General features: G+C 47.0%; 1 protein-coding gene across 2 annotated transcripts in view; it reads left to right on the forward strand.

Moving 5' to 3' along the window:
- The first annotated feature begins 21,625 nt into the window (after positions 1–21,625).
- Positions 21,626–27,895, forward strand: part of MORC3 (MORC family CW-type zinc finger 3) — a 71,113-nt gene continuing 64,843 nt past the window's right edge. The window contains exon 1 of one of the 2 annotated variants that reach the window (XM_075911648.1): positions 21,626–21,784. In XM_075911648.1, coding sequence (XP_075767763.1) covers positions 21,746–21,784 — 39 coding nt within the window. In that variant the 5' untranslated portion in view covers positions 21,626–21,745. The remainder of the gene's footprint in view (positions 21,785–27,895) is intronic. The other variant, XM_075911658.2, reaches the window with a different exon arrangement.

Genomic DNA, 27,895 nt, shown 5'->3' on the forward strand with positions numbered 1-27,895 from the left:
TCTTAGCAACACCAGCAAATGGGCTTATGCTTATCAATCCACTTACCAGCTCTGTGATATCCACATACAAGTGAATTAACATTTCCCCAAGGTCGTCACCAGAGGCTATGTCTACACTATACTGATGTATCAGGAAAAGATATGCAAATTGCACCCCGCAATTCATATACCTTTTTCCAATAGTTTTTTCAGAAGAGGCTTTTCCAAAATTTGGCCCATCGACACTGGGTCAAATTTCGGAAAATCCCCCTCTTTCAGAAGAGCCCTTCTTCCTCGTTGGAGGAGGAAGACAGGGCTTCCGAATGAGCGCATTTGCTCTTCCACAAAAAAAGCAGAAGAGCAGATGCGTTCCCTAGACCTGGCGGAGTTTTTCTGGGATATCTCCGGAGTGTATGAAAAAACCAGCAAAACGCCATAGTGTAGATAACTGTGGGGTTGTTTCATTGCTGTGGAGGAGTCTGGGTTCAGACTGGAGCCTGGGCTCTAGGACGCTGCTGGGTGGGTGGGTTCCAGAGTTCAGGGTTCTAGCCTCAGCCTAGATGTCTACACCACCCCACGAGCGTGAGTCAGCTAGTGTGGGCCAACCATGGGTTTTCCTTTGCTGTGCAGACATATCCATAGACTCTAAGTACTAGTTACATTCTCATAAGAAAATACCTATTTTGAACAAAGCTAACAAAGTTATGAATTTGTCAGTTCACAGCTAAAACCTTGGCCAAAGCTCGCTGGCACTTGGTTTTCCACTATGGCTGCCACTCAGAACCATCTAACCTTTTTCCATTAATAAGCACTTTTAGCATACTCCAATATAAGGATCACTGTAAAAGGACAATGTAGGTGCTAGCATTGTTGTTAGATGACATGGCAGGAGATGTGTTTAGAAGACACTGTATCTCTGTGGAGAGACTGGTTAGGGCAGTGGTTGGTGGACAACTGGAGGTCTATGGAAAAATGGCTGGTCACATAATATGGGCTCTCCTTCCTTTCAAGGTGTTTAGTTTCATTAAGGGCTAAAATTACATTAAGAGTCAATGATGTGGAAGGACCCAAGATTCAGGTTTCCAAGGAAAAAGTTTAAGATACCATGCAGTAACTGCACCTAGATTTGTTAAAGGTTATTATGTGGGCCAAAGAACACTTCTGGCTAGCAGTTAAAGCTTTGAGGTTCCTTGGTATTACAAAGCAACAGTACAGAATGATCACTTAGATCTGCTTTTGCAGATTCAGACTAACACGGCTACCTCTCCGATACTTGACACTTAGCTCACTATTCCCATTCTTGCTGTGCAGAGATGACCCACACCTGTGGATTCTGATGGAGTGGGGGAGAGTGAGGGCAGCAGCTTCAGCAGATATTATGTAGCATGATTAGTCCATGGCTAGATTTACACTACAGCTTTTTCCGGGGGTTTTTTTGGAAGAGGCTTTTCCGAAATTTAACCCATCTGGGCCAAATTTTGGAAGATCCTTTCTTCCTCAGGAATGAGGAAGACAGGGCTTCCGAAAGAGCGTGCTTGCACTTCTGCCAAAAAAAGCGGAAGAGTAAACACATTCCCTGGACACAGTGGAGCTTTTCGGTATACCGCCGGTATCCCTGAAAACCCTGCAGTGTAGACGTACCTATGTGAGTATACTCCGTCTAAGTCAAGCAGCAAATCTGCATGACCCCATCACTTCTTGTCTCTGATGCTGTGTGAGATGAGGCTTAGGTTCTCTTTTTGCTGCTAAAGACAGGTTTATTTTTTAACAGGAACTGTTGTGCATAAGTTAGATCCTGATGGAGATAACCCGCATAGGCTATTATAGGATAGCTGTGTGAGGTCAACACTATAACTCCCTGCCCATTGTTAACCCCGTCTAGTTTACTTTGTGGTCAAATTATAGTGTGTTGTCGTGTCCACATCAATTTGATAAAGCTAACACACCTTCATTGCCCCCTCCCCCCGCAGTAAGAACACATCCTTTTTTTAACAGTGAAGATAAAGTATTGCACTACAGCAGGCAATAATTTTTGCCCGAGGGCCACTTCAAAAATTTTTGAAGTAGCCCCAGGCCACCCCAGAAGGGGCGGGACCTAAACAGGAAGGGGTGGGGCTATACCACCCCCCAGACCATGATTGATCTGGGGGTGGAGGAGCCCCTTTGCCCCCCCTTCCCACTAGGCACCCATGCCCTGGAAGAGGCTTGGCATGCTCCCCCACCCCCAGGTCAATCAATGCCTGGGGGCTGGGGAGCACAGGAAGCCTCCTCCTGTCCTGCGATGAGCACGTGGCACTTTGAAGTGCCGTGGACTCCTCGCAGGGCAGGGCGAAGGAAGCTTCATGCAGTTGCCCCACCTCCAGGCCCTGATTGGCCTGGGTATGGGGGAGCACACGAAGCCTCCTTTGCTCTCCTCTCCGCCCTGAGAGCAGCACACAGTGCTTCATAGTGCCACATGCTCCTGGCAGGGCGGGAGGCTTTGTGTGCTCCTCCATCTCCAGTCCCTAATTGGCCTGCGGGTGGGGAAGCAGCAGGGCCGCCATGGGCCAAATCCACCTGCTTAGCAGTCCAGAGAGGGACCACAGAGACCCTTTTGCCCATCCCTGCACTAGAGGTTTCAAAGATATAAATGACAGAGGCTGAGGGAGAAAAAGGTCTCTTAATCCCTCTGTTCAAGAAAATGGGACTTTTTACATTTTGTAAACAAAACAATTAAATTAAGCAAATCCTTGACCCCTAAAAATGTATCACTCAAAGTCAAAGGGCCCACACTTATTACTAGAGCCCTGCAACTCCCCAGATACCCACTTTATAGATCCGGATAGCAACATTTGCAGATATGGATCTGGGTATCCACAGATCATTTTTGCAGATGCGGGTGCCAATTCTGTATCTGTGCAGGGCTCTACTTACTACTTTTTATGTCAGCAGTTGCTGTATTTGCCACAGTGACGTCACACGCTCCAAGGAGGTGAGAAGGCAGGCTTTAAAATCATGAACCAAGGTGTCCACAAAAAGGGCTGACTATTTTTATTTTTATTATTTTAAAAGGTGATTTAGATTATCAAAAAACTAGAAGATCCCACTAACAATAAAGCAGCATTTTGCGCATGCAGGAAGGAGCATGGGGAAGAGTTCTGTGCCCCAACACTAGCTCTACTTGTGCCTGACTACGAGTGGGCAGGTCATTTCTCCTTTCTCAATTCTCCAGTCATAAGATCAGGAAGTACTAAAAATTACAAACATTATTTTGTCATCCGCTGAAAAGTTAGCATTGCTCATTGCATCTCCACTTCTTTTTTTTTCAGTGCCCCTTTTCTCCCTACTATTTGGCCCATAGGCTGAGCTTCCCTTTTATAATCTGATTTATCAATTACATCTTAATGATATTGATTACTTAAGAATTTCCATAAGGGTAGCCGTATTAGTCTGTAACTTTAAAAACAACAAGTAGTCCCATAGCACATTAGAGCAGGGCTACTCAACATGCAGCCCATTTGTTTGCGGCCATGGTGCGGTTTAGGTTTACGCGGGGCTCAACACGTGGCCCACGGGTGGGACCCTTTGAACATGGCCTCTACTGGGAACACACTCCACAACAGTGAGGCATCTCCCAGGCAGGGTGAGCGTCAAAAGACACAAGCAGACGGTTGACTGGAACAGTTGGGTACAGGGTTTCAGCATTTCTAGCCCCCAGGGAGGAGGTGCCAGGAGTGCCGGGGCACTGTGGGAAGTGCTGGCTGCTTAGCCGTGTGTGCAGAACCTGAGAGGTACCTACTGGCTCACACTGGCCACCTTTGGGTCTGGTGCCATGGCTTAAGGCTTAATCTTGGTATTCACATCCCTCAGTGTGAAAGAAGCTATTTGCATGTATATTTGTGTGTATACGCAACTATATTTAAGTTGCGGCCCTCAGCATATGCTGTATAATTCTGGCCCCCAGGTCTTCCAAAGTTGAGTAGTCCTTCCTTAGGGTATGCCTATACTGTATTCCTCTTTCGAGAGAGGAATGCAAATGCAGCTGAGCAAAATTGCAAATGAAGCACAGTTTTGAATTTCCCGTGCTTCATTTGCATAATTGCATCCGTGCGCTATTTTGAAATACCCTATTTTAAAAAAATAAACACTGTCTAGACATGGTTATTTTGAAAGAAAACCCTTTTTTCAAAATTACCCTTAAACCTCATTTTATAAGGAGTAGGGGTCATTTCGAAAGAAGGGTTTTCTTTCTAAATAACCGTGTCTAGATAGCGTTTCTTTTTTGGAAATAGGGTATTTCAAAATAGTGCCCGGATGTGATTATGCAAATGAAGCGTGGGAAATTCAAATCTGTGCTTCATTAGCAGTTTCGCTCAGCTGCATTTGCATTCCTCTCTTGAAAGAGGAATGCAATGTAGACATACCCTTAGAGACTAACAAATATATATAGTACCATGAGCTTTTGTGGGCAAAAGCCACTTCCTCAGATGAGCAGATAGCAGATAGATTTTTAAGATAGCTCCTTGCAATCACTGGCTCCCACCTGTCTCCTTCCTCCCCCTCACATGTAAATGTGTAACTTCATGTGCATACATGTTTACACAACTAACCATTTTAAAATCCCTAACATTACCACATCCATATATTTACACCATCCTTTGCAGATCAACCTCAGATATTAGCGATTATCTTTTTCATCACCATCACCCTTCCCTCACATTATCTGTGGCCATCCTTCTGGCATCTCCCAAGGGCTATATCTCTCTGTCCTATGCCCGTAGATTGGGATGCAGCTTTTATAACGTGTTACACTGATGCCACTATGCCGGATGCATATTCAGTAAAGGTTCCTCCCCCTATTTGTATTAACTCACATTACTAATGTAGGCATGTCCTTCTGCTGTAGGTTAGTAGATCAATGATCTTAACTTATCATATACATCAATTTGTTGCCATGGCCCTTTGGTAGTTATGTATATGAGGCTGTAGTTCATGGAGGGATGCCTGGTGTCCAGTTTTGAACTGGACAGTCCAGTATTTGTGCTTTTTGCTCGGAAAACAAATTGAGAAAATATAAATGTCCGGTATTTTCTAAATAAGATGTAATGTAGATTGTGATGTAATGTCAAGTGTGTCCAGTATTTTTGTTGAAACCATCTGGTAACCCTAAGCTCATGTACCTGTTATTATGTACAATAATTTACTGCCATGACACTCTTGTAGTTGGACTCATGTGTTACAGAAGTTCTCCTTAAACTCCCTGTTTTCAGCGCCCCAATCTTGGCATTTTCCACTGGGCCATTTATCTGTGTGAAAGTTCATAGGCCTTAACCTTTATGCTAAAATTGTTCAACATTTTACAAGCTATAGACTAGACTCATGTGTTAATATTCTTGGCTACTCATATTCCTCCCCTCTCCCACCTGCTGCCTCTGTATCAGAGGCAGCAAGGGGGGAGTAGGAACCAGTAATGAGGGGAGCTGGCTTAAAAGAGGCAGCAGTGCAAAGCGGGGGGGGGGGGGAGGGAAGGGAGGGACAGGGGAGGCTGCTGTAAAGTAGCCCCTGTCCATAGGGAGCTGGGACCCGCCCCCTCTTCCCCCCCTCACTGCAGACAGAAGCTGCTCTGTGGGAGGCAGAGTAGTCTCTGTCTGTGGGGAGCTCAGACCCCTGCAGATAGAGACTGCTGCCCTATAGACTAAACTTTCACGTGCTACTTGGCTCTCCCCAAAGTAGAGCTCTATTCCTGCTGGGGCGCTGCATTCCGTCTGTGTGTGCACAGGTGAGGAAGGCATACAGAGGGAATGTGCAGGTGCAGTGCTCCCAAAGGGTACCCAGGTATGTAAGGCACCTCCCCACCTGTTATCCATAGCATGAGGGAGTTTTGTCTCCACCAGCAAAGGATCAGCTTCGGAGAACCAATAACCTCTGGCAGCACAAACACTACCTTCTAACCCCCTGCAGGCCTTGCTCTGGCTGAACAGGCAAACACCTACCCCACCTTCTCACAGCATTCCTTGCAGTATCCCAGGGGAACACTTTGCACACCAGCTGGTGATATTCAGCTCAGAGCCAGCACTCAGCTTAACCCCTTGGCACAGATATTTTTATAGTGAAAAAACAAGCCCTGTTCTACACAGGGCTTTTTATTGGCAAAACCTCTTCCGCAAAAAGAATGAGACAAAGATATGCAAATATGAGTGTGATTTGCATATTGTCTTCTGCAAAAAAAGGGCACTGTAGCCGTAGCCTTCCTTATTCTATTTTTCTACATCATTCATGATTTTCTAAACCTCTAACATATCCCTGCCCACACACACACACACTAGCCCTTAGTCATTTCATTCCAAGATGAAAAGTCCCTGTTTTGTTAATCTCTCTTATGGAAGCTGTTCCTTATCCCTAAACATTTCTGCTGTTCTTTCTGTACCTTTTCCAAATCCAATATATCTTTTTAGATGGGGTGATCATATCTGCATGCAGTATTCAAGAGGTGGGCATACAATGACTTTATATAGAGGTAGTATGATATTTTCTGTTTTATTATCTATTCCTTACCTGTTAGCTTTTCAGTTTTTAGATTGCCACTGTGCATTGAGCAGATGTTTTCAGAGAACTATCCACAATGATTCCAAGACCTCTTTCTTGAATGGTAACAGCTATTTTAGACCCCATCATTTTTGTATGTATAGTTGGGATTATATTTTTCCATGTTCATTGCTTCACACTTATCAATGCAGAATTCCATCTGCCCTTCTGTTGCCCAATCACCCATTTTTGTGAGATCCCTTTTAACTCTTTGTCCTCAGCTTTGACCTTACTACAAAATTACTCAAAATAGTTATCTGCAATTTTTGCCACCTTACCATTTACCCTTTTAAAAGAACCTTTGTAAGTTTAACATTACAGGTCCAATGCAAATCCCAACAGCACAACCCTCATTCCTACTCTTCCCTCTCCCCCATCTTTTAAGTGGAGTATCTGCCAATACTTTCATGGAGTATGTGTATCCAGCAGCGTTATTTCGTAATAACTGACATTATCCTGAAATAATACAGTGCACATCTACACTACAAGGCTTTATTTTGAAATAATGTCAAGCTGGAGGACTTCCTGCTCAGACTCATGGTAATCCTCACTTCACAAGGAGTAAGAGAAGTTGAATGAAGAGTGTTTTTCCTTCAACTTCCTGCTGTGTAGACAGCACCAAAAGCCGAATTAAACTATTTCGACTTAAGCCACGCAATTGACATAGCTGAAGTTGTGCAGCTTAATTTCACTTTAGCCCTGCTGTGTAATCACACCCATGATGATCTAATCATCCTTCAATTACTTGAATGGCCAGCCTTTTGTTTTTCTTAATCACTTGCTTCCGTCTTCTTATAACAAACTCTCCTGCCACAAAGGCAAAGCTGCAATCAGCTCAAACTATGTTGCATTTAAGAACTGCCTCTGGAGCTAGGACATGCATTTTTAAGCAGCCCTCAGGTATGAAATCCAGGGGCCCCAATTGCCCCCTCTAAATGGCTTCCTTGTTGCTTCCAAAAATAGTCCACCAGATAGGGTTCAACCTGTGACACTAGAAGGCCAGGTGCCAGCTTTTGCCCAAGCTACAAGTATTAGCTAAGAACTGGCAATCAGGTCATCTGCATGTTAATTTTACTTATAAGACTAATGCATATTGTAAGAATGTACTTATTTAAAATATTTTTACCCTGTCTTTCTATTTAAAATATTTGAGGCAGCTTACACATTTTTTTAAACACAATAAATAAATGAATATGAAGTAAAATACAAGACCCCAAAGTGGGGGGGGACATAAAACCTGCTAAAACCCTCAAGAGAATGGACACACACATACACAGACACCTAAACACCAATAAAAGCACAGGTAAAAAGAGTGGCCTTGGCCTGGTGTTGAAAAAATGCCAACATTAGTGCCAGGCAAATGTCCCAAGGGAGAAAATGGCATAGCCTAGGGGTGAAGGCTAAGAAGGCCCTGCTCTGCATAGATGTCAACCTTATCTCCATTACTGAAGGAACATCGAGCAGAGCTTCCCCAGTTGATCTCAGTCCCCGGGTAGGTTCATATAGGAGCAGACAGTCCTTCAAATACCCTGGTCTCAACCCATTTAGGGCTTTATAAGTCATCACCAAGACCTTGAATTATGCCCAGAAACACACCGAAAGCCGCTGTAGCTGCCGGAGCACCGGCATAATGTGCTCCATATAATGAGTATTAGTTAAAACACAAGCAGCCACATTCTGGACCAGTTGAAGCTTCCAGAAACTGTTCAAAGGCAGCGCCACATAGAGTGTGTCATAATAAACCAGTCGGGATGTGACAAGAGCATGAATCACTGTAGCCAAGTCATTCTTATTCAGGAAGGGTCACAGCTGGCTAAAGTGCTGAAGCTGCCCTACAGCTCTCCTGGCCACTGAGGAAGGAAATCTGATTTTCAAATGCTAAAAAAGGTTTCAGGAGGGCTCCCAAGCTGTGTACCTGTTCTTTTAGGGGAAGTGTGACCTGTCCAGAACAGGTAACACATCACATTCCCGTACAGATGGCTTCCTGATTCACAGGACCTCGGTCTTATCTGGATTCAGCCTCAGTCTATTTGATGTCATCCAGTTCATCACTGCCTCCAGTCACTGGTTCAGATTGATCACTGCCACACCTGGATCTGATATCAGAGAAATAGAGGTGGGTGTCATCAGCATATTGATGGCATCATCCTCTAAATCTCCTTACAACCTCTCCTAGGGGTTTCATGTATGGATTAAACAGCACAGGGGACAAGATGGAACCTTGTGGGACTCAGTAACATAATCGCCACAGTCCACCTTCTGAAAGTGTCCTGACAGGTAGGATCAGAATCACTGCAAAACAGTGCCTCCAATACCCAACTCCACCGGGCACTCCAGAAGGATATGATGATCAATGATATTGAAAGCCACCAAGAGATTCAAGAGAATCAACAGATAGACCCCTGTAGGTCGTCTATCTCCCAGTGTAGGTCGTCTACCAGGGCGACCAACGTGGTTTCTATTCCAAAACCAGGCCTGAAGGCAAACTGAAATGGATCTAGATAATTTATTTCTTCCAAGAAAGCTTAGAGTTGCAACGCCACCTCCTGCTTGAGTACCTTGTCCAAGAAAGGAATATTAGTGAGTGGACGATAGTTATTCACATCACATGGGTCCAGGGAAGGCTTCTTAAGGAACTGTTTAATCACTGCCTCTTTCAACGTGGTGGGAACTGACCCAGACCTAAAAGATGCATTAATAAATGCCTAGATCAAACCAGACATCCCTTTTTGGTTCGATTTAATAAGCCATGAAGGGCAGGGGTTGAGCGAGCACGTGGTCAGTCACACTCCTCCAAGCACCTTGTCCACATCCTCGGTTTAGTGCTCAAACTGTATGGAATGCGTGCATATTGCTACATGCATTTATCTCATTTATTATATCTATATCCCATATAATGAGGTGATATTTACAGAGTAAACATGTAACTGTAAAAGAGTTTGCTCTGAAACTAAACCTGCACAGTCAGGAGAGAAATATTGCTAAGTGGGAAATACTAATTTGCCACAGGAGGGCTTATCTCTTGCCCAACAGATGAAGGCCTATAGACACCAGACAATCTGTTGGAGAACATCAGTGGACAAAAGATTTTGTTGTCGGCATCCTGCCCATTCCCCATGAAGGGGAGACCTGCCCACGAGCTTGTCCCGTTGTCTTGAATTCTGGGGGAAGGGAACACAAATTCCTTGCAAAAAAGAAAAGGCATCTTCTTGGCTGTTTGAACTTTGAAGAGCCAGAAACTCTAAAATGAAGCCTGAGAGTTCTAGAAGTTGCCTCCTAAGTCTGCCCTGAAAGACATGTTGAATCAACAGACAGATCACTACAACTCTGTCACTCTTAGGATTTTGATGGTAACTTATTTGTGTGTATATGTTTCTGTGCACTGACCAGTAAACAACTCCCATTACTTTCTTAGTTAATACAATTTTTAGGGCTATCAAGCGATTAAAAAAATGAATTGCAATTAATCGCATGTGCAGCCCCTTTGAAACGCTGCGGCGGTGCTTCAAAGGGGCAGCGCTGTGGAAGCCCAGAATCAGCTGGAGTCCCCAGTTGACTCCGGGCTCCATGCAGTGCTGTCCCTTTGAAGTGCCGCTCTGGCGCCTCAAGAGACAGCACAATGCCCCTTGACTACTCGACTAATCGATAGGCACTTCCACATTCCTCCTTTGAAATGTACAAGAGCCCCATCTGGGTTCTTGTGCATTTCAAAACTGGAACTCCATGTGCAGCCCAGGGCCAGCGGGAAGTCCTGCTGACTCCAGACTCCACAAAGCTACTTCCACTTTGAAATTCACAAGAGCCTGGGGAAGCAGAAGCATCCATATGGAGCCCGGAGTCAGCAGGATTTCACGCGGGCCCCAAGCTGCACATAGCGTGCTAGTTTTTAAATGTTCAAGAGTCTCCAGTGGGAGTTCTTGTACATTTCAAAGTGGAAGTACCCACATGGAGCCTGGAGTCAGTGGGGGACTCAGAGTCCCCTGCTGACCCTAGGCTCCATGCAGTGCTGCTACTTTGAAATGCCACACGGAGCCAGGGTCAGCAGGGAACGCCCCAGCTGATCCTGGCCTCCATGTGGTATTTCCACAGAATCTGGGATCAGCTGGGGACTCCCCAGCTGACCCAGGGCTCTGCGTGCTTTGAAATGCACAAAGAGGCAGCAGTGCATGGCTGATTTCATACTGCACAGCATTTCAAAGTGCGCAGAGCCTGGGGTCAGCTGAGGAATCCCCAATTGATCCCGGGTTCCAAGGAAATGCTGTGCGAAGCCCGGGATCAGCTGAGGCATCCCCAGCTGATCCCAGCTCCACATGGCATTTCAAAGGAGCAGCGATTCTTGGAGCCAGGACACTCGGGGGTGAGGAAGCAGCCCAGGGTGGGCAGATGGAGAACCGCTTGCGGGCTGACGTGTTGAGGCGGTTAGCCCCGTCAGCCAGGTGGGTGGCGTACAGAAAGGACACCCTCCACCTTAGGGCCCTGGGCTGGGGCCTGGAGAGAGGGCGGGCCCAGGCCCCCCTCAACCCCCGAGTGGGGCGATCTTGTAAAATGGAGGTCACGGCCATGCTGACTGAGAAGAAGAAAAGGGGACTCCCAGGGTAGGGGGACAGACCCTTTCACAGGGGGGATCGACTAGTCAACTAGTCATTAACATCCTTATGATGTATGAGGAGAGGCTGAGGAATTTGAGCTTGTGTAGTCTGTAGAAGAGAATAGTGAGAGGGGATTTGATAGCAGCCTTTGACTACCAGAAATGAGGTTCCAGAGAGGGTGGAGAGAGGCTGTTCTCAGTAGTGACAGATGGCAGAACAAGGAGCAATGGTCTCAAGTTGCAGTGGGGGAGGTCTAGGTTGGATATTAGGAAAAACTGTTTCACTAGGAGGGTGGTGAAGCACTGGAATGGGTTACCTAGGGAGGTGGTGGAATCTCCATCCCTAGAGATTTTTAAGTCCTGGCTTGACAAAGCTCTGGCTGGGATGATTTTGTTGGGGTTGGTTCTGCTTTGGGCAGGGGGTTGGACTTGATAATCTCCTGAGGTCTCTTCCAACCCTATGATTCTATGACTCCACAGGGATACAAGTTGAATACCTCTGGTCCGGGACTCTCTAGTTCAGCAACATCCATGGTCCAATTTTTTTCATACAAAATGAAAAGAAAACACATAGCTGCTTCTAGTTCACTAAAAAACTTCACACTGGCCCCAGGCTACACAGAAGATCCTTATCCTAAAGAGCTGTTCTTGTTTTAGGAATAGTCTCCAGGTCTAAAACGATCTTCCGTTCTGACCTGCGTCCCCAGCCCTCTTTTGGAATGTGTCATGCCAAACAAAGTTAAAGACATGATAGCTTCCCATTGCTTAAATAGTCTTCTCTCCAAAGCGGGAATCTTTTATTGTACATTCCTCCTTCCATGGAAAACTACCTGGAATCCCGATACCAGGAGGCAGGGCTTGACAAACAGCGGCGAAACCTACTCGCCAGCCTTGTACTGCGCATGCGCAAGACCCGCATTGTGCATGCGTGTGCCGCTGGTGAAGGGGGCGACCAGCTGAAATCTATTTACCACGGGCGAGTAGATTCAGTGATTTGTCGAGCCCTGCCAGCAGGTCTTACTACTACAACATGTCTTACTACTCCAATCACCTTTGGACTTACACAGAACAAATAAGGCTGTTTATAAGTTGTTACACTGAATTCCTAGAGTACATTCACACTGCATGCTTATTTCGAAATAAGCTATCCCAGAATAGTTATTCCGAAATACCTTATTTCAAAATAGCAAATAGCATATCTACATTGCAGTGAAGCCTCAAAATTAGTCCGAGGCAGGCTTCCCTAATGTAGACATGCTATCTCGATTTAGAGCTCCAGGAGGCACTAGGGAGGAATAACTGAGAATGCCCCTGGTGATGGGCTATTTTGAAATAGCAGAAGTGGAGCATCTTCACACGCCTTATTTCAAAATAGCTATTTCAGAATAGGCGTTATTCTTCGTAGAATGAGGTTTACAGATTTTGGAATAAGCCGTCTGTTATTTCGAAATTATTTGGAAATAATGGAATGGGCTGTGTAGACACTTGCATTGTTATTTTGAAAAAACACTAGTTATCTCAAACTAAAGGTGCAGTAGACACACCCCTAGTAATTAAGGCTTGTCGGTGCCAGTAATGGCTCTCATTAGCACTCTAGGGCTACGTCTACACTGGCATGATTTTCCGAAAATGCTTTTAACGGAAAAGTTTTCCGTTAAAAGCATTTTCGGAAAAGCACGTCTAGATTGGCAGGATGCTTTTCCGCAAAAGCACTTTTTGCGGAAAAGCGTCCGTGGCCAATCTAGATGCGGTTTGCCGCAAAAAAGCCCCGATCGCCATTTTCGCAATCGGGGCTTTTTTGCAGAAAACAGTACTGTGCTGTGTACACTGGCCCTTTTGCGCAAAAGTCTTTCGGAAAAAGACTTTTGCCCAAACGGGAGCAGCATAGTATTTCCGCAAAAGCACTGATGATCTTACATGAGATCGTCAGTGCTTTTCCGGAAATTCAAGCGGCCAGTGTAGACAGCTGGCAAGTTTTTCCGCAAAATCAGATGACTTGCCAGTCTAGACACAGCCTTAGAGAGAGATCCCGGATTATTGGAAAAAGGCAAATGTTGTGCCCATCTTTAAAAAAGGGAAGAAGGACAATCCAGGGAACCATAGGCCAGTCAGCATTATCTCACTCCCCGGAAAAATCATGGAGGGGATGTTCCAGGAATCCATTTTGAAGCACTTGGAAGAGGGGAAAGTGATCAGGAACAGTCAACATGGATCCATGAAGGGCAAGTCGTGCCTGCCCAATCTGATTAGCTTCTATGATGAGGTAACTTGCTCTGTGGATATGGGAAACTCAGTGGATGTGACATACCTTGACTTTAGCAAAGCTTTTGATACCGTCTCCCACAAAATTCTTTCCAGCAAGTTAAGGGAGTATGGATTGGATACATGGACTGTAAGATGGTGTGACGGGGCACTATTGCCCCGCACTGACAGCTGTGCCACTGCAACTCTCTGGGGGGTGCATCGGCCGGCACGCTGCCTCTGCTGCGCATGCTCAGAGGCAGCTGGAAAGAACCCAGGGGTAGCTAAGGCCCTGGGAGAAAGCCAAGTTCAGGGTGAGAGTAAACCGCAGGCCTGGAACAGGGCGAGGGAAGCCTGAACAGAAAGGGAGGGTGTGTGAAAGGGCGCATGCCCTGCACTGGCCCTTTAAGGGCAAAACTCAGGCCCGGAGCCGGGCCTGGAAGCAAAGACCCAGCTGAGGCAGTTCTGGCTAAGGAGGGCCCAGCTGGGGACTATATAAAGGAGAGTAGTCCCCTGCTCAGGGGAAGAGCAATAAGGAACTGGCAGCTGGGAAAGCAGGAGGCTCCCAGGAGCTCAAGGAGTGCTGGGGCAGCAAGGCAGGGTCTGGGGAGCTCTGGTCAAGTGAGCTCTAGGGCCTGGAGGATGGCCTGGGGCTAGGAGGGCTGGAGAGAGGCAGCAGTAGTAAGTGGGGGTAGCAGGTCCACGCCCCTTCACCAGTGATGAGCGGCCCTTACAGACTGCATTGTCCCAAGACGGGGCCTAGATGAAGACTGGCAGAGGGTCACTGGGGCAGGGTAGTGATTCCACTCCCCCACAGATGGATAAAAAGCTGGCTAGACTGTCGGGCCCAGCAGGTAGTGATCAATGACTCTGTCAGGTTGGTGGTTGGTTTTTAGCAGAGTGCCTCAAGCATTGGTTCTAGGACTGGTTTTTGTTCAACAACTTTATTAATGACCTGGATGAGGGGATGGATTGCACCCCCAGCAAGTTTGCAGATGACACTATGCTAGGGGGAGAAGTATATATGCTGGAGGGCAGAGATAGGATCCATAGTGACCTAGACAGATTAGAGGATTGGGCCAAAAGAAATCTGATGAGGTTCAACAAGGACAAGTGTAGAGTCCTGCACTTGGGATTGGGACGGAAGAATCCCAAGCATTGTTACAGGTTTGGGACCGACTGGCTAAGTAACAGTTCTGCAGAAAAGGACCTCGGGATTACAGTGGATGAGAAGCTGGATATGAGTCAACAGTGTGCCCTTGTAGCTAAGAAGGCTAATGGCATACTAACTTGCATTCTGGGCAAAGAGCCAAGCTAGCAGTGGATCTAGTACAAAGGGCTGTGGCAAAGCTGTGAAGCAAAAAAAAAAAAAAAAAAAGCTCTTAAAAAAGACTCTGCCCCTTTAAGAAACCACATTTTTAAACACGTTGTGAGGCTTTTTGGCCACAGCAGCTGCCTGCCACCATCTTTATTTCTGCAGCTTTCATGGCCATGCTGGACAGCTCCCCTGCCCATGTCAGCGCAGGGAGCTGAAGGAGAGGGCTGTTTTTGGGAGCACGGGGGTGGCTTTTGAGCCACGCGGGGCTTCGTGAGCTGCACCCGGGGTGGGGGGAGAAGAGCTGCATGCAGCTTGCGAGCCTTGGGTTAGCCACGGCTGCATTAAGAGGAACATCGCCAGCAGATCCAGAGAAGTGATTATTCCCCTTTATTCAGCTCTGGTGAGGCCACATCTGGAGTATTGTGTCCAGTTCTGGGATCCCCACTATAGAAAGGATGTGGACACATTGGAGAGGGTCCAGTGGAGGGTGAACAAAATGATTAGGGGGCTGGAGCACCTATAAGGAGAGACTGAGGGATTTGCATTTGTTTAGTCTGCAGAAGAGAAGAGAGAGAGGGGATAGCAGCCTTCAACTTTCTGAAGGGAGGTTCCAAAGAGGCTGGAGAAAGGCTGGTCACAGTAGTGACAGATGGCAGAACAAGGAGCAATGGTCTCAAGTTACAGTGGGGGAGGTCTAGGTTGGATATGAGGAATGTAAGCAGGGACTGAATGACTGCTTGCAATGCAGCCAGCTGAACTTGTTAAACCCTGCAAGATAGTTAAATGTTGATATGTAAATACAGCTCATGCTGGGTTCAGGAAGGAATCCGGGGTGTGGTTATGTAAATCCAATTCAGCCAGGCCTGTTCGAGGATTGGTTGTTAGACTGGAATGTGGTGTATTGTAAGTAATTTGGCTGTTGTGGGATCAAAAACCATGCTACCCCTAAAGGTAGGAACTGTAAAATATGACAGCAGTGCTTGCAGGAGAAACATCATCATTCTAAGGGGTCTCAGATAAACAAGCTTCCCTCTTCCAGAGCTGAGTGGACTAAGTTTGGGGGGAAGGGGCTTGAGCCAGCTTGCTTCATGCCTGCCAAGTGTGAGCTGTAAGACTGGTTCAACCTGTCTCCTTCCCCCTTCTAAGGATAGACTTAAAGCAGACTCCATAAGGAGTCTCTTTGTTATTCCAGTGGAAGCTGGAATCTTTTGGCCAACCTAGGTGGTTTCTAAGAGTTGAAATCACTCAGAGCTGAAGTCACTGGTTTGGCCTGTGGCAGGACGGCTGGCGGGAACGACGAGCAGAGAGGCTGGTAGGAGCAGTGGCAGGTGGCCAGTATGGCGGCTGGTGAGAGAAAGCGGACCACCGAAGCCACCCACAGGAGCAGCACAAAGTGGCATGGCCTCAGGCTCAATGAGTGGAGTCATCAGGGTGATGTGTCTGGGTCTGCACTGACCTGACAGAGCTGTAAGTGGAGCGTTTGAAGTGGGGTATGGAGAAAGTTTGGGTAGGTGAATGGGACCCTTACATTGTTGGACTAGTGAGCCTGAGAGGCAAAAGGACATTGCTCTATCTATTTGAGCTGGGACAGCTACTCATGGGTTGGTTATGAATTCTGGGTATTTTCCCAAGTTAATGCCACATTACTTCTCTCTCTCTTTTATTAAAAGTTTCTTTTCTGTGCTCAGACTCTGTGCTTGTGAGTGGGGAAACATTGCATCTCAGAGGCGCCCAGGGGTGTGTGAATTTCGCAGGCTACTGGGTAGGGGCTTGAGTCAGTTCTGTGTGAGATGGATGAAAAGGAACCCCTAGATCTTGAACCCAGCCCAGGCTGCTGCCAGCACTACCTGGCAGAAGGGTTACATGAAAAACTATATCACTGGAGAGTGGTGAAGCACTGGAATGGGTTACCTAGGGAGGTGATGGAATCTCCATCCCTACAGGTTTTTAAGTCTCGGCTTCATAAAGCCCTGTCTGGGTTGATTTAGTTGGGATTGGTTCTGCCTTGTACAGAGGGCTGGACTTGATAATCTCCTGAGGTCTCTTCCAGCTCTATGATTCTAAGATTTAAAACTACAGTCTCATACTTCATATTTTACATACAAGAATGATGCATGCACCCAAATAAGATACACAGATCCAGCAGATTGCAACATTAAAATTGACAGGTTTCATGAAGTATTTTGTCCAAAGCATCTTCAGAGTATGCATATTTATAATCATAATAAGCCAATGTCCTAAAGCATGGAGGAAACGGTCACGTGTATGTACAGTTGGTGACATATTTTGCTGGTGCCCCATCAGTACATCTCCTGATTATAACAAAGGACTGGAAGAGAATTAGCTCTCTTAGTTTCAATTCCTGACTTGCTCTTTCAATTTCAATTCAATGATTCACAAAGTAACCCTTAGATGTACAGTACTTAGAAACAACATTAGAGTTGTTTATAACACATAAGATTTTATAACTGGAAAAAGTTAACAACGTTTCTCTTTTTTCTTTTTCAGTTCACATGCATTGGACTGTTCTTTGTGTATAAGTAGTTTCATGTATACAGTGCCTATATATTCAGTTTCTATCTTGCTGGAGATACCATTATGGACATTAGGCAAAGCAGAAATACCCTTTTAAAAGACCTGTGAAATGGGTATTTCTGCTTTGTTTAAAGGGTATTTCTGCTTGGAACTTGGAAAACTTGAACTTGGAAAATTCAGAAATACTCTGTCGAAAACGTGAATATTATTTAAAAAAAACTAAGGCTACGGCTACACTGCCGAGCTTTTCCGGAAGAAGATATGCAAATGGTGAGCTCATTTGCATATCTTCTGCCGATTCTTTTTGCGGAAGAGGTTTTTGCGCAAAAAAGCCCTGCCTAGATGGCGCCTTTTTGCTCAAAACTCCCCTTTTGTGCAAAACCCCTTCTTCCTCAAAAATTGAGGGCTACGTCTACATTGTGCCTTCTTGAGCAAGAAGATATACAAATGAGTCGTGCAGATGAATATTGCTGTGCCTCATTTGCATACCTAATTAGCTGCCATTTTTGCGCAAGGGGCTTTTCTGCAAGCAGAAGTAGTCTACACTGGGACCTGAAAATAAGCAGCAGAATGGCTCTCGCACAAGAGGGGGGTTTTGTGCAAGAAGGAGCAGTATAGACTGCTCCTTCTTGCACAAAAGCCCCTTGTGGAAAAATGGTGACTCATTGGCTACGTCTACACTGGCCCCTTTTCCGGAAGGGGCATGTAAATTTCACCAGTCGTCGTAGGGAAATCCGCGGGGGATTTAAATATCCCCGCGGCATTTAAATAAAAATGTCCGCCGCTTTTTTCCGGCTTTTAAAAAAGCCGGAAAAGAGCGTCTACACTAGCCCCGATCCTCCGGAAAAAGTGCCCTTTTCCGGAGGGTCTTATTCCTACTTTGAAGTAGGTACTTTGAAGCGAGCAGTGGGGTGGGGACTCAGGAGAGGGGCAAGGGTCTCTGGATTTGTGCAGTTAGACAGTTGGCAACCTTACCAGGTGGCCATAAGCCCTGGCTGTGCCAGCAGCTTGCTGGACACCAGCCAGCACAGGTGCAGCACTGTCCAAATGTCAGGCAGACCACATCCATGGAGGCATGGCTTGTGCATGTGTAGGTGCCCATTGACTGTTCTGTCCTGGGGCCTGTATATACATTAGGATAAATGTAGTGTCTATAAAACACTCTTAGCTGTGTCTACACTGGTGCAATCTTGTGCCAAAGCGGCCGCTCTTGCGCAAAAACTTGCTGCCTGTCTACACTGGCCGTGTGTTCTTGCACAAGTAAACTGACATTCTGCAGTATAAAATCAGGGCTTCTTGTGCAAGAACTATGATGGTCCCCCTCAGAAATAAGCCCTCTTGCACAAGAGCTCTTCCAGAAGAGGCCAGTGTAGACAGGCAACATGAATTTTTTGCGCAAGAAAGCCCTATGGTTAAAATGGCCATCAGAGCTTTCTTGCGCAAGAGAGCATCTACACTGGCATAGATGTTCTTGCGCAAAAGCACATCTTTTGTGCAAAGGCACATGCCAGTGTAGACGCTCTCTTCTGGAAGAGTTTTTGCACAAGAACTCTTCTGCAAAAGGGTTCTTGCGCAAGAAGCTACCAGAGTAGACGTAGGTCTGAGATCGTGAGATAAAATGAGGTATAAGAAGAACCCAAAAGTCCTCCACTTGTAGCAAAGGCCACCAAAAGCAAAGAGAAGAGCAGAACAGTCTTCATCCTCTTGTCTCCACATTTATCCATTGGGGCTGAGTGCCAGAGTTCGGCCCTGGGGATGTACATGTAAAGCACCACGCCACGTTTATTGTCAAAGTACAGTAATAGTCAGCAGTTTCTACTGAACCACTACGCATATGTACTCTCTGACAAATGTTCCCTCTAATTTTTTTCATCCATGTGCAGAATAAATGTTGTGTAGCTAGACATGTGCAGATGTGCACCAGCTGTGGGCACTCTGCCGATCAGCTGGACAGCACCTGAATCTTGGGTGGCCACCCAAGTGCTCAGTTCACAGGGAACATTGCCCCTGATAATAAACTCTGTGGGAGGTCCTATTGCCTTCTAGGCCGGACAAGGACAGCGCCCCCATCTTTATAGGCAGGTGCAAACAAGTTACACGTTACTCCTGACCAATCAGGTTGCTACCCTCTGACATTACCTAGATATCATCCATTACCTTGCACTTTGTCGCTTGATCAAAACATACTGTTATTTTAGATCCTATCCTGAACCTGGTTTGGTATGTCCCCGTTATCTGTTGGGAGTAGGTTGCTACCAAGATTTTCTTAATGAGGTGGTGTTACCATCTCTCTGGAATGTGCGTTACAGCTCGTGCCTAGTACAAATTAGTATTTCTGCACTATCAGCCCTGTTTGTGCCAAGTTTTGTGAGCAGGGGGCCTGCTGCTCGCTCACAACTTTATTTTGCTTTATGTTAGCAAAATCGTTATCATTGTTAGCCAGGCTTTATGCCTCCTATTACTATCAGGCATGTGCCTTATGTTTAGGCCCTCATTTTACTACATCCTATAAGTGCAGCCTGTACTCCCCAGGGCCACAGCTCGTGGCTCACCCTACGGCTGGAAATCTTGCCTTAGTCAACGAAAGCCAGTGGGCAGCAAGATACCATAAGGAGAAACATGGACACAATATTGCTGACAGCAACACTCCCACCCCCACTGGAAACCGTCATCAACAAGTGCAGGATTTCTGCCCCCAATTCTTGCAGATTCTGCCCCCAATTCTTGCAATTCATTTTTTAAAAATACAACTCTCTGTCTCTCTTGCTCTCTAATAGTTATCTAATTAAATTTAATCAGTCAATGTAGCAGACTATAAGCAAATTTGCACAAAATACTGCAACCCATGGCTGCTCAAAAAATACCACAGTGGCTTTCATAAGTAGCCCAATTCTACAGGAAAACAGTGGACATGGCAACATTTAAGCAATGTGCCTGAGAGTGAATGCGTGTGTGCACACATGAATGCGTGTGTAAGTAATGGGTGTTTGCTTGCAAGGGATGTAGGACTAGGATGTAAGACTGCACAAAGACTGTGTGTGCAGGGGATGTATGGGTGCATGCCTGCAAGGATTGTGTGGGTGGGTGTGCACATGATGGCTACGTCTACACTGGCCCCTTTTCCGGAAGGGGCATGTTAATTTCAGCTATCGTAATAGGGAAATGCGCGGGGGATTTAAATATCCCCCGCGGCATTTAAATAAAAATGTCCGCCGCTTTTTTCCGGCTTTTAGAAAAGCCGGAAAAGAGCGTCTACACTGGCCCCGATCCTCCAGAAAAAAAGCCCTTTTCCGGAGGATCTTATTCCTACTTCAAAGTAGATCCTACTTCAAAGTAGAATAAGATCCTCCGGAAAAGGGCTTTTTTTCCGGAGGATCGGGGCCAGTGTAGACGCTCTTTTCCGGCTTTTCTAAAAGCCGGAAAAAAGCGGCGGACATTTTTATTTAAATGCCGCGGGGAATATTTAAATCCCCCGCGCATTTCCCTATTACGATAGCTGAAATTAACATGCCCCTTCCGGAAAAGGGGCCAGTGTAGACGTAGCCGATGTGTTTATGCTGGGTATATGGGTGTATCTAGGGTAGGTATTTGCAGAGGCTGTGCATAGGTGGACGTTACACATATCCTCTTATACTCTTATGCATACAGGGTGTGTGTGTAGATGGGTGTGTGCAGAAGGAAATGTGTTTGCAGGATAAAAACATAAAAACGGCCATACTTGGTCAGACCAAAGGCCCATCTAGCCTAGTCCTGTCTTCCGACAGTGGCCAATGCCAGATGTCCCAAACAGAGTGAACAGAACAGGTAATCATTACCTGATCCCTCTCCTGTTATCCATTTCTAGCCTCTGAAAAACAGTGGCCACCATTCCTATCCATCTAGGCTACCACCATTCCTATCCATCTAGGCTAACAGCCATTGCTAGACATTACCTCCATGAATTTTCCTAGTTCTTTTTTGAACCCTGTTAAAGTCCTGGTCCTCACAGCATCCTCTGGCAAGGAGTTCCACAGGTTGATTGTGTGCTGTGTGAAGAAACACTCCCTTTTGTTTGTTTTAAACCTGCTACCTATTAACATCATTTGGTGACCTTTAGTTCTGGGGAGGGACAGACAGACAGAGTCACGCAGGGACCCACACAGAGGGATGGAGGCAGCGCGGGTGCAGGTGAGTACGCAGGACAAGGGGGCGGGGTCAGGTTTCGGGGGCGGGGCCAGCCGAGCTGGGGATGTCCGCGAGCCACTCTCCCGCTGTCAGGTGTTACTGTGCAGGTTAGTGACGCCGCCCGCACGAGCCGGGAGTTCTTCCCCCGTCCCCTCCCCCCCACCGAGCCCACGTACACGCAGAAGGGGGCGGAGCTGGCGGCTCTTCCTCAGCGCCCAGCACCGCCCCCCCCGCTCGGGCCGGAAGTGCGCGGCCCCGCCTCGGAAGTGCCGGGGTGGAGACGGGCGCGAGTCGGGACGGGAATCGAGCGGGCGGCTCCGCTGCGGCTGCTGCGCTCGTTCAGCCCCGGAGCTAAGATGGCGGCGCAGACGCAGGGCGGGATTCGCCTCAGCGCGGTGAGCGGGCGGGGGGTTGGGGGGGGGGTCCCCTTCCCTGGGGTCCAGCCCGGAGGCGGCGAGAGTCTCGCTCCCCCCCCCCCGCCCCCGATGCCTGCGCCCGGGTCGGGTCCCTGGGCTTTGGCTCAGGCCGCCGCTGCGGCTCCAGCCGCCCCCAGCCCAGGTCTGCGGCGCGGGGGGGCGAGCGCGAGGGGGCGGGCCCAGACCTGGCCCCGGCAGGGAAACCGAAACACCCGGCGGAGGCGCGGCGCAGCAACGGAGCCCGGGCGGGCGCTGAGGGGCTTCCCCGCCCTCCTGTGGGGGAGCGTGCGGGCTGCCGCTGAAGGTGGCGGGGAGAGGCCCCGGCCCCGGCCCCGGTCCGGCTGTGGGGATGGTCAGCGCGTGGCTATTGGGGGCGGCGCCACCGGGTTTGTTTAGCAACAGGCCAGGCAGTGAGTTGAGATGAGGCGTGTCTCAAGTGTTGGGAGAGGGGCGGGGTGGTTTACCAAGAAACGATGCAAAGAGGCCTTGGTGTGATGCTCTGGCCCTGCCTGTGGAGGACACAGGGCAGGTTTGGGCAGGAAGCCCCAGATTGCCAGATACGGAATGCTGGATAGATTTTAAAATGTGTTTATTCTTTGGAGTAGGTGGTGTCCAGCATCTCTTCAGGGCATAGTATTGACACACACTTGCAGGTTTTAGAAACGGGGAGGTCCCTCTGGTGATGGAAGGGTTTAGATCATTTGTAGTATTGTAGCTGAGTGGTAGGATTAACAATGTGAATTATTCTTGGTTACTTGACTATTCTGTCATCCCCAGAGGTGGGACTGGCAGCTGGTGCACCCTGGCTCCACTCCCAAGGAGCACCCTGCTACTCCACACTGCTGTCTCTGTATCAGGGGCAGCAGCATGGGGTGCCAAATGGGAGCAGGGCAGAGTGGCAGAAGCCCCTGTCTGGAAGGGAGGTGGGGGGATCTGAGCTTTGGGATCCAGCATGAGGTGGAACTGAGCGAGGCTGACAGCCCCCATCTTTAAGGCTGTGTCTACATTGGTGCGCTCTTGCGCCAAAGCAGTTGCTTTTGCGCAAAAACATGCTGTCTGTCTACACTGGCGGGGAGTTCTTACGCAAGAACACTGACGTTCTAATGTATGAAATCAGTGCTGCTTGTGCAAGAACTATGATGCTCCTGCTCAGGAATAAGCCCTCTTACGCAACTGGTCTTGAGCAAAAGAGTATTTGCACAAGATCATGCCAATGTAGACATAGCTGATATGCAGAGCCACAGCAGGGGTAGGTCCCAGATCCAGCTAAGCCAAGACTGAGCAGGGCTGCTAGCCAGCTTGCTAAAAATTTACTGGGGGGGGGGGGGGGGGAAGGTGAGGAATGCGTGTAGTATAGCATTAACTTATAAGCATTTTGCATATTGGTTAATAGACTATACTATTATATCCATAGGAGGAGGGTACAGTAATATCTTTTATTGGGCCAACTTCTGTAGAACAAAAATGGCATATCATCTGTGCTGAACACTTTTCATCAAGTGATTACTTTTGACTTATCAGTCCTTATCCTCAAAGGAAATTAGCACAACACATCCAAAAGATGGATGGGAACTTACCTTCATAATTTTGCTAGATGCTAAATATGATTTTAAGAAAGGCATTGACTTTTTTGGCTCATTACAGTAATCTAACCCACACGTAAGAACAGCCATACTGGGTCAGACCAAAGGTCCATAGAATCATAGAATACTAGGCTTGGAAGGCACCTCACGAGGTCATCAAGTCCAGTCCCATGCCCTCATGGCAGGACCCACTACTGTCTAGACCAGTGGTCTCCAACCTTTTTATGCCCAAGATCGCTTTTTAAATTTCAGAACAAGCCAAGATCTACTCCATTCTTCCCCCAAGACTCCACCCCTTCCTTGAAGCCCCGCCCTCTCTGTTCTCCTCCTCCCCATCACTTGCTATCCCTGACCCTTATATGCTCTCAGGGTATGGCTACACTGCTGCTTTTCCCCCTGATTCTTCTGTAGGAAGAGGTTTTTCCAATATTTGGCCTGTCTAGACTGGGCCAAATGTCAGGAAAAAAAACCCTTGTTTTGGAAGCCCCATCTAGCCCAATATCCTGTTTTCCAACAGTGACTAATGCCAGATGCCCAAGGAGGAGTGAACAGAACAGGGACTCTTCAAGCAATCCCTCTCCCATCACTGATTCCCAGCCTCTGACAGAGGCTAAGGACACCATTCCTACCCATCCTTGCTAATAGCCATTGATGGACTAGCCTTCATGAGTTTATCCAGTTTTCTTAAACCCTGTTAAAGTCCTGGTCTTCACAACCTCCTCTGGCTAGGAGTACCACAGGTTGTTTATGCGTTGTGTGAAGAAAAACTTCCTTTTGTTTATTTTAAACCTGCTACATACTAATTTTATTTGGTGAACCCTAGTTCTTATATAATGGAAACAAGTAAATAACTTCATTCACTTTTTTCACACCAGTCATGATTTCATAGACCTCTATGTATCCCTCCTTAATCTTCTCTTTTCTAAGATGAAGAGTCCCAGTCTCTTTAATTTTTCTTCATATGGGACCCACTCCAAACCCCTAATAATTTTTGTTGCCTTTTTCTGAACCTTTTCCACTGCCAATATGACTTTTGTTGAGATGAGGTCACCACATCTGTACACAATATTCAAATTGTGGGTGTACCATAGTTTTATATAGAAGCAGTAAGATATTTTCTGTCTTATTCTCTATCCCTTTTTTTAATTATTCCTAACGTTGTTTGCTTTTATGACTGCTGCTGCACATTGAGTGAATGTTTTCAGAGAACTATCCACAATGACTCCAAGATCTCTCTTGTGTAGTTATAGCTAAATTAGTCCAGAATTCTACACTTTTTCAAATGACTAAAGGTTGTTAATGGACCTTTGCTAACAATTTATGTTAAACAATGTGATCTTGTATTTAGCAGTGACACTAGTCTGAGTGTGTCTGCTCTTTGGCTAATGCCTCTGAGGCAGAGTAACTTGAGGGGCTGGGCCCTTTGAGACACTGTAACTAAATTGCTGAGGGCATGTCTACACTGGAAAACTATTTTGAAATAATTATTTTTGGAGTTATTTTGAAAAGTTATTTCAGAGAAGTGTGCCCACACTACATGGAAGCCTTAAAAATTAATCTGAGGTAAGCTCCCTTAATGTGGACATTTTACCTTGATTTAGAGCCCCAGGAAACACTGGGGAGTAGTTATTTTGAAATAGCAGCAATGGAGCGCCCACACTACAGCTGTTTTGAAATGATCATTTGAAATCATTATTCCTTGTGGAAAGCATGAGTTATTTTGAAATAACTAGCCCCTTATTTTGAAATAATGGGCTTGGTTGTGTGGATGCTCCGCTTGTTTCGAAATAAGGGGAGTTATTTTGAAATAACTCCCTAGTGTAGACTAGAAACAGGACTATGTAGCACTTTAAAGACTAACAAGATGGTTTATTAGGTGATGAGCTTTCGTGGGCCAGACCCACTTCCTCAGATCAAATAGTGGAAGAAAATTGGCACAACCATATATACCAAATTTTACATATACATATACATATACATATACATATACATATACATATACATATACATATACATATACATATACATATACATACATGTGTATATATATATATATATATATATGTGTATGTATGTAAAATTTGGTATATATGGTTGTGCCAATTTTCTTCCACTATTTGATCTGAGGAAGTGGGTCTGGCCCACGAAAGCTCATCACCTAATAAACCATCGTATTAGTCTTTAAAGTGCTACATAGTCCTGTTTTTTGTTTCAGCTACACCAGACTAACACGGCTATATTTCTATCACTAGTGTAGACTAGGGCTGAGTAAGGAAGTTATAACCATAAGTTCCTAGTTGGGATGTTATAGTGCATGGGTTCCCAAACTGGGGGGCATGAAGAAATTCCAGGAAGGCAGGAGGCAACCCGCCTCCCCATAAGTTTTGCTGCTATTTTTGTTTTTCGGTCCTGGTCAGTTCTTCTTTTCTTTTTTTTTTCCCCTAAACAAATTTTATGGGGGGATGGGGGGGGGGGCATAAAGGTTTCTCAAAAATCAAAAAGGGGGCATGATACTGAAAAGTTTGGGAACCACTGTTATAGTGTACTAGTGGTAAGCCTGAGCTCATCAATTAACTGTCACAGTTACAGGCATCCCGCTCCCTGCCTCCCCCTGCTGCTGCCACTATCAGAAGCAGCAGCATGGGTGGGGGGGAAATAAGTGTGAGTTGGTGCCCACAGGGAGCTGACTTATTAAGTAGGCTCCCAGGGAACTGCCTGCTCCCCCTCTCTGCTGCCTCTAATACAGAAGCAGTGGGGGCAGGGATGGCTACAGTTGGGAGCCGGCCTGCACAGGTTACAAGCCAACTCCTGTGGACCTACATTTTCTCCCCACCTCACAGTACTGCCTCTATCAGCGGGGGCAGGCAGTAGCTGGCTTTTAAGCCAGTTTACCAGAGCTGCCTTCTCTCCCCTTCTCCCCCCCCCCCCCCCCCCCCCCCCCATGTAAACATGTAGCAGCTGGAAAATTCAGCAGTTGCATTCTTACCCACAAAAAATGTATTTTAACATCCCTAATTTTAACATTTCTAGTTCCTAGTGGAGGTTAGGGTTCAGTACCTTTCCCAGATCTGAAAAAGAGCTCTGTGTACCTGTAAAGGGTGTCTCTCACTAAGGGTACGTCTACACTACAGCGCTAGTTCGAACTAACTTAGTTCGAATTAGTTAATTCGAACTAAGCTAGTTCGAACTAACGCATCTAGAACTAAAAACTAGTTCGAACTAGCGTTTTGCTAGTTCGAACTAGTAAGTCCACATTGAGAGGACTCTGTACAGGGCTTAAGGATGGCCGGAAGCAGTGCCGGCAGGGCATAAAAGGAGGACTTAGAGCATGGAGATGCTGTCTCAGGCTAGCCGAGGGCTGTGCTTAAAGGGTCCCGACCCCTACCCCGGACACACAGTTCTAAGGGGTGCCCCGCTTGCAAAGAATTTCTGGCTTGGAGTGCCCTGAGTGCCCACACTGGGTACATCACACCACTCGGCCATCAGCCCGGCTGCACTTGCCGCAGGCTGCCATCTGGGGAGAGGGAGTAATTGGGGGGCTGCAGGAGAGCTTCCACCCCCAGAAGCCCGCAGAGCCAGCCCAGTCCTCCCCATCGGGGGCTCGTACCCCATTCCTCCCTCACCTCCTTCCACTTACCCTTCCCTAGCCCCCCTTCTTATTGATGTACAAAATAAAGATAACGTTTCTTCCAACATTGACTCTGTCTTTATTGAAAAAAACTGGGGGAGACTGGGAAAAGGAGGTGGGAGAGGGGAAGAGAAAGGCTGGGAGAGGGGAGAGCAACTAACATGATCAGGGGTTGGGAACAGGTCCCAGATGAAGAAAGGCTACAGAGACTGGGACTGTTCAGCTTAGAAAAGAGGAGACGGAGGGGGGACAGGATAGAGGTCTCTAAAAGCAGGGGTTGGGTGGAGAGGGTGCATTCAGAAAAGTTCTTCCTGAGTTCCCATAAAGAAGGACTAGAGGACACCAAAGGAAAGGAATGGGTAGCAGGCTTGAAACTAGTAAGAGAAAGTTGTTGTTCTTCCCAAAGCAAATAGTTAACCTGTGGAACTCCTTGCTGCAGGAGGCTGTGAAGGCTACAACTAGAACAGAGTTTAAAGGGAAGTGAGATCAAGTCATGGAGGTTGGGTCCATGGAGTCCTATTAGCCAGAGGGTAGGAGTGGTGTCCCTGCCCAAAGTTTGTGGAAGGCTGGAGAGGGATGGCACGAGACAAATGGCTTGGTCATTGTCTTCGGTCCATCCCCTCCAGGGTCCCTAGGGTTGGCCGCTGTTGGCAGACAGGCTACTGGGCTAGATGGACCTTTGGTCTGACCCAGGACGGCCATTGTAAGCTCAGGGCTCAGTGTCGGGGGTCTCAGTGGACCCCCTTGATTTTCATGCACACCTGGTCCTGGGTGGCTAGGCTGGCAGCTCTCCTGCCCTAGACGGCCACTTTCCTGTGCCTAGTGCGGAGATCGTGGACGAGGTCCACGATGTCCGCACTAGCCCAGGAAGGTGCCCGC

This window comes from Pelodiscus sinensis, chromosome 1 (genome assembly GCF_052426305.1).
Source record: "Pelodiscus sinensis isolate ZL-2025 chromosome 1, ASM5242630v1, whole genome shotgun sequence".
Classification (NCBI taxonomy): domain Eukaryota; kingdom Metazoa; phylum Chordata; order Testudines; family Trionychidae; genus Pelodiscus; species Pelodiscus sinensis.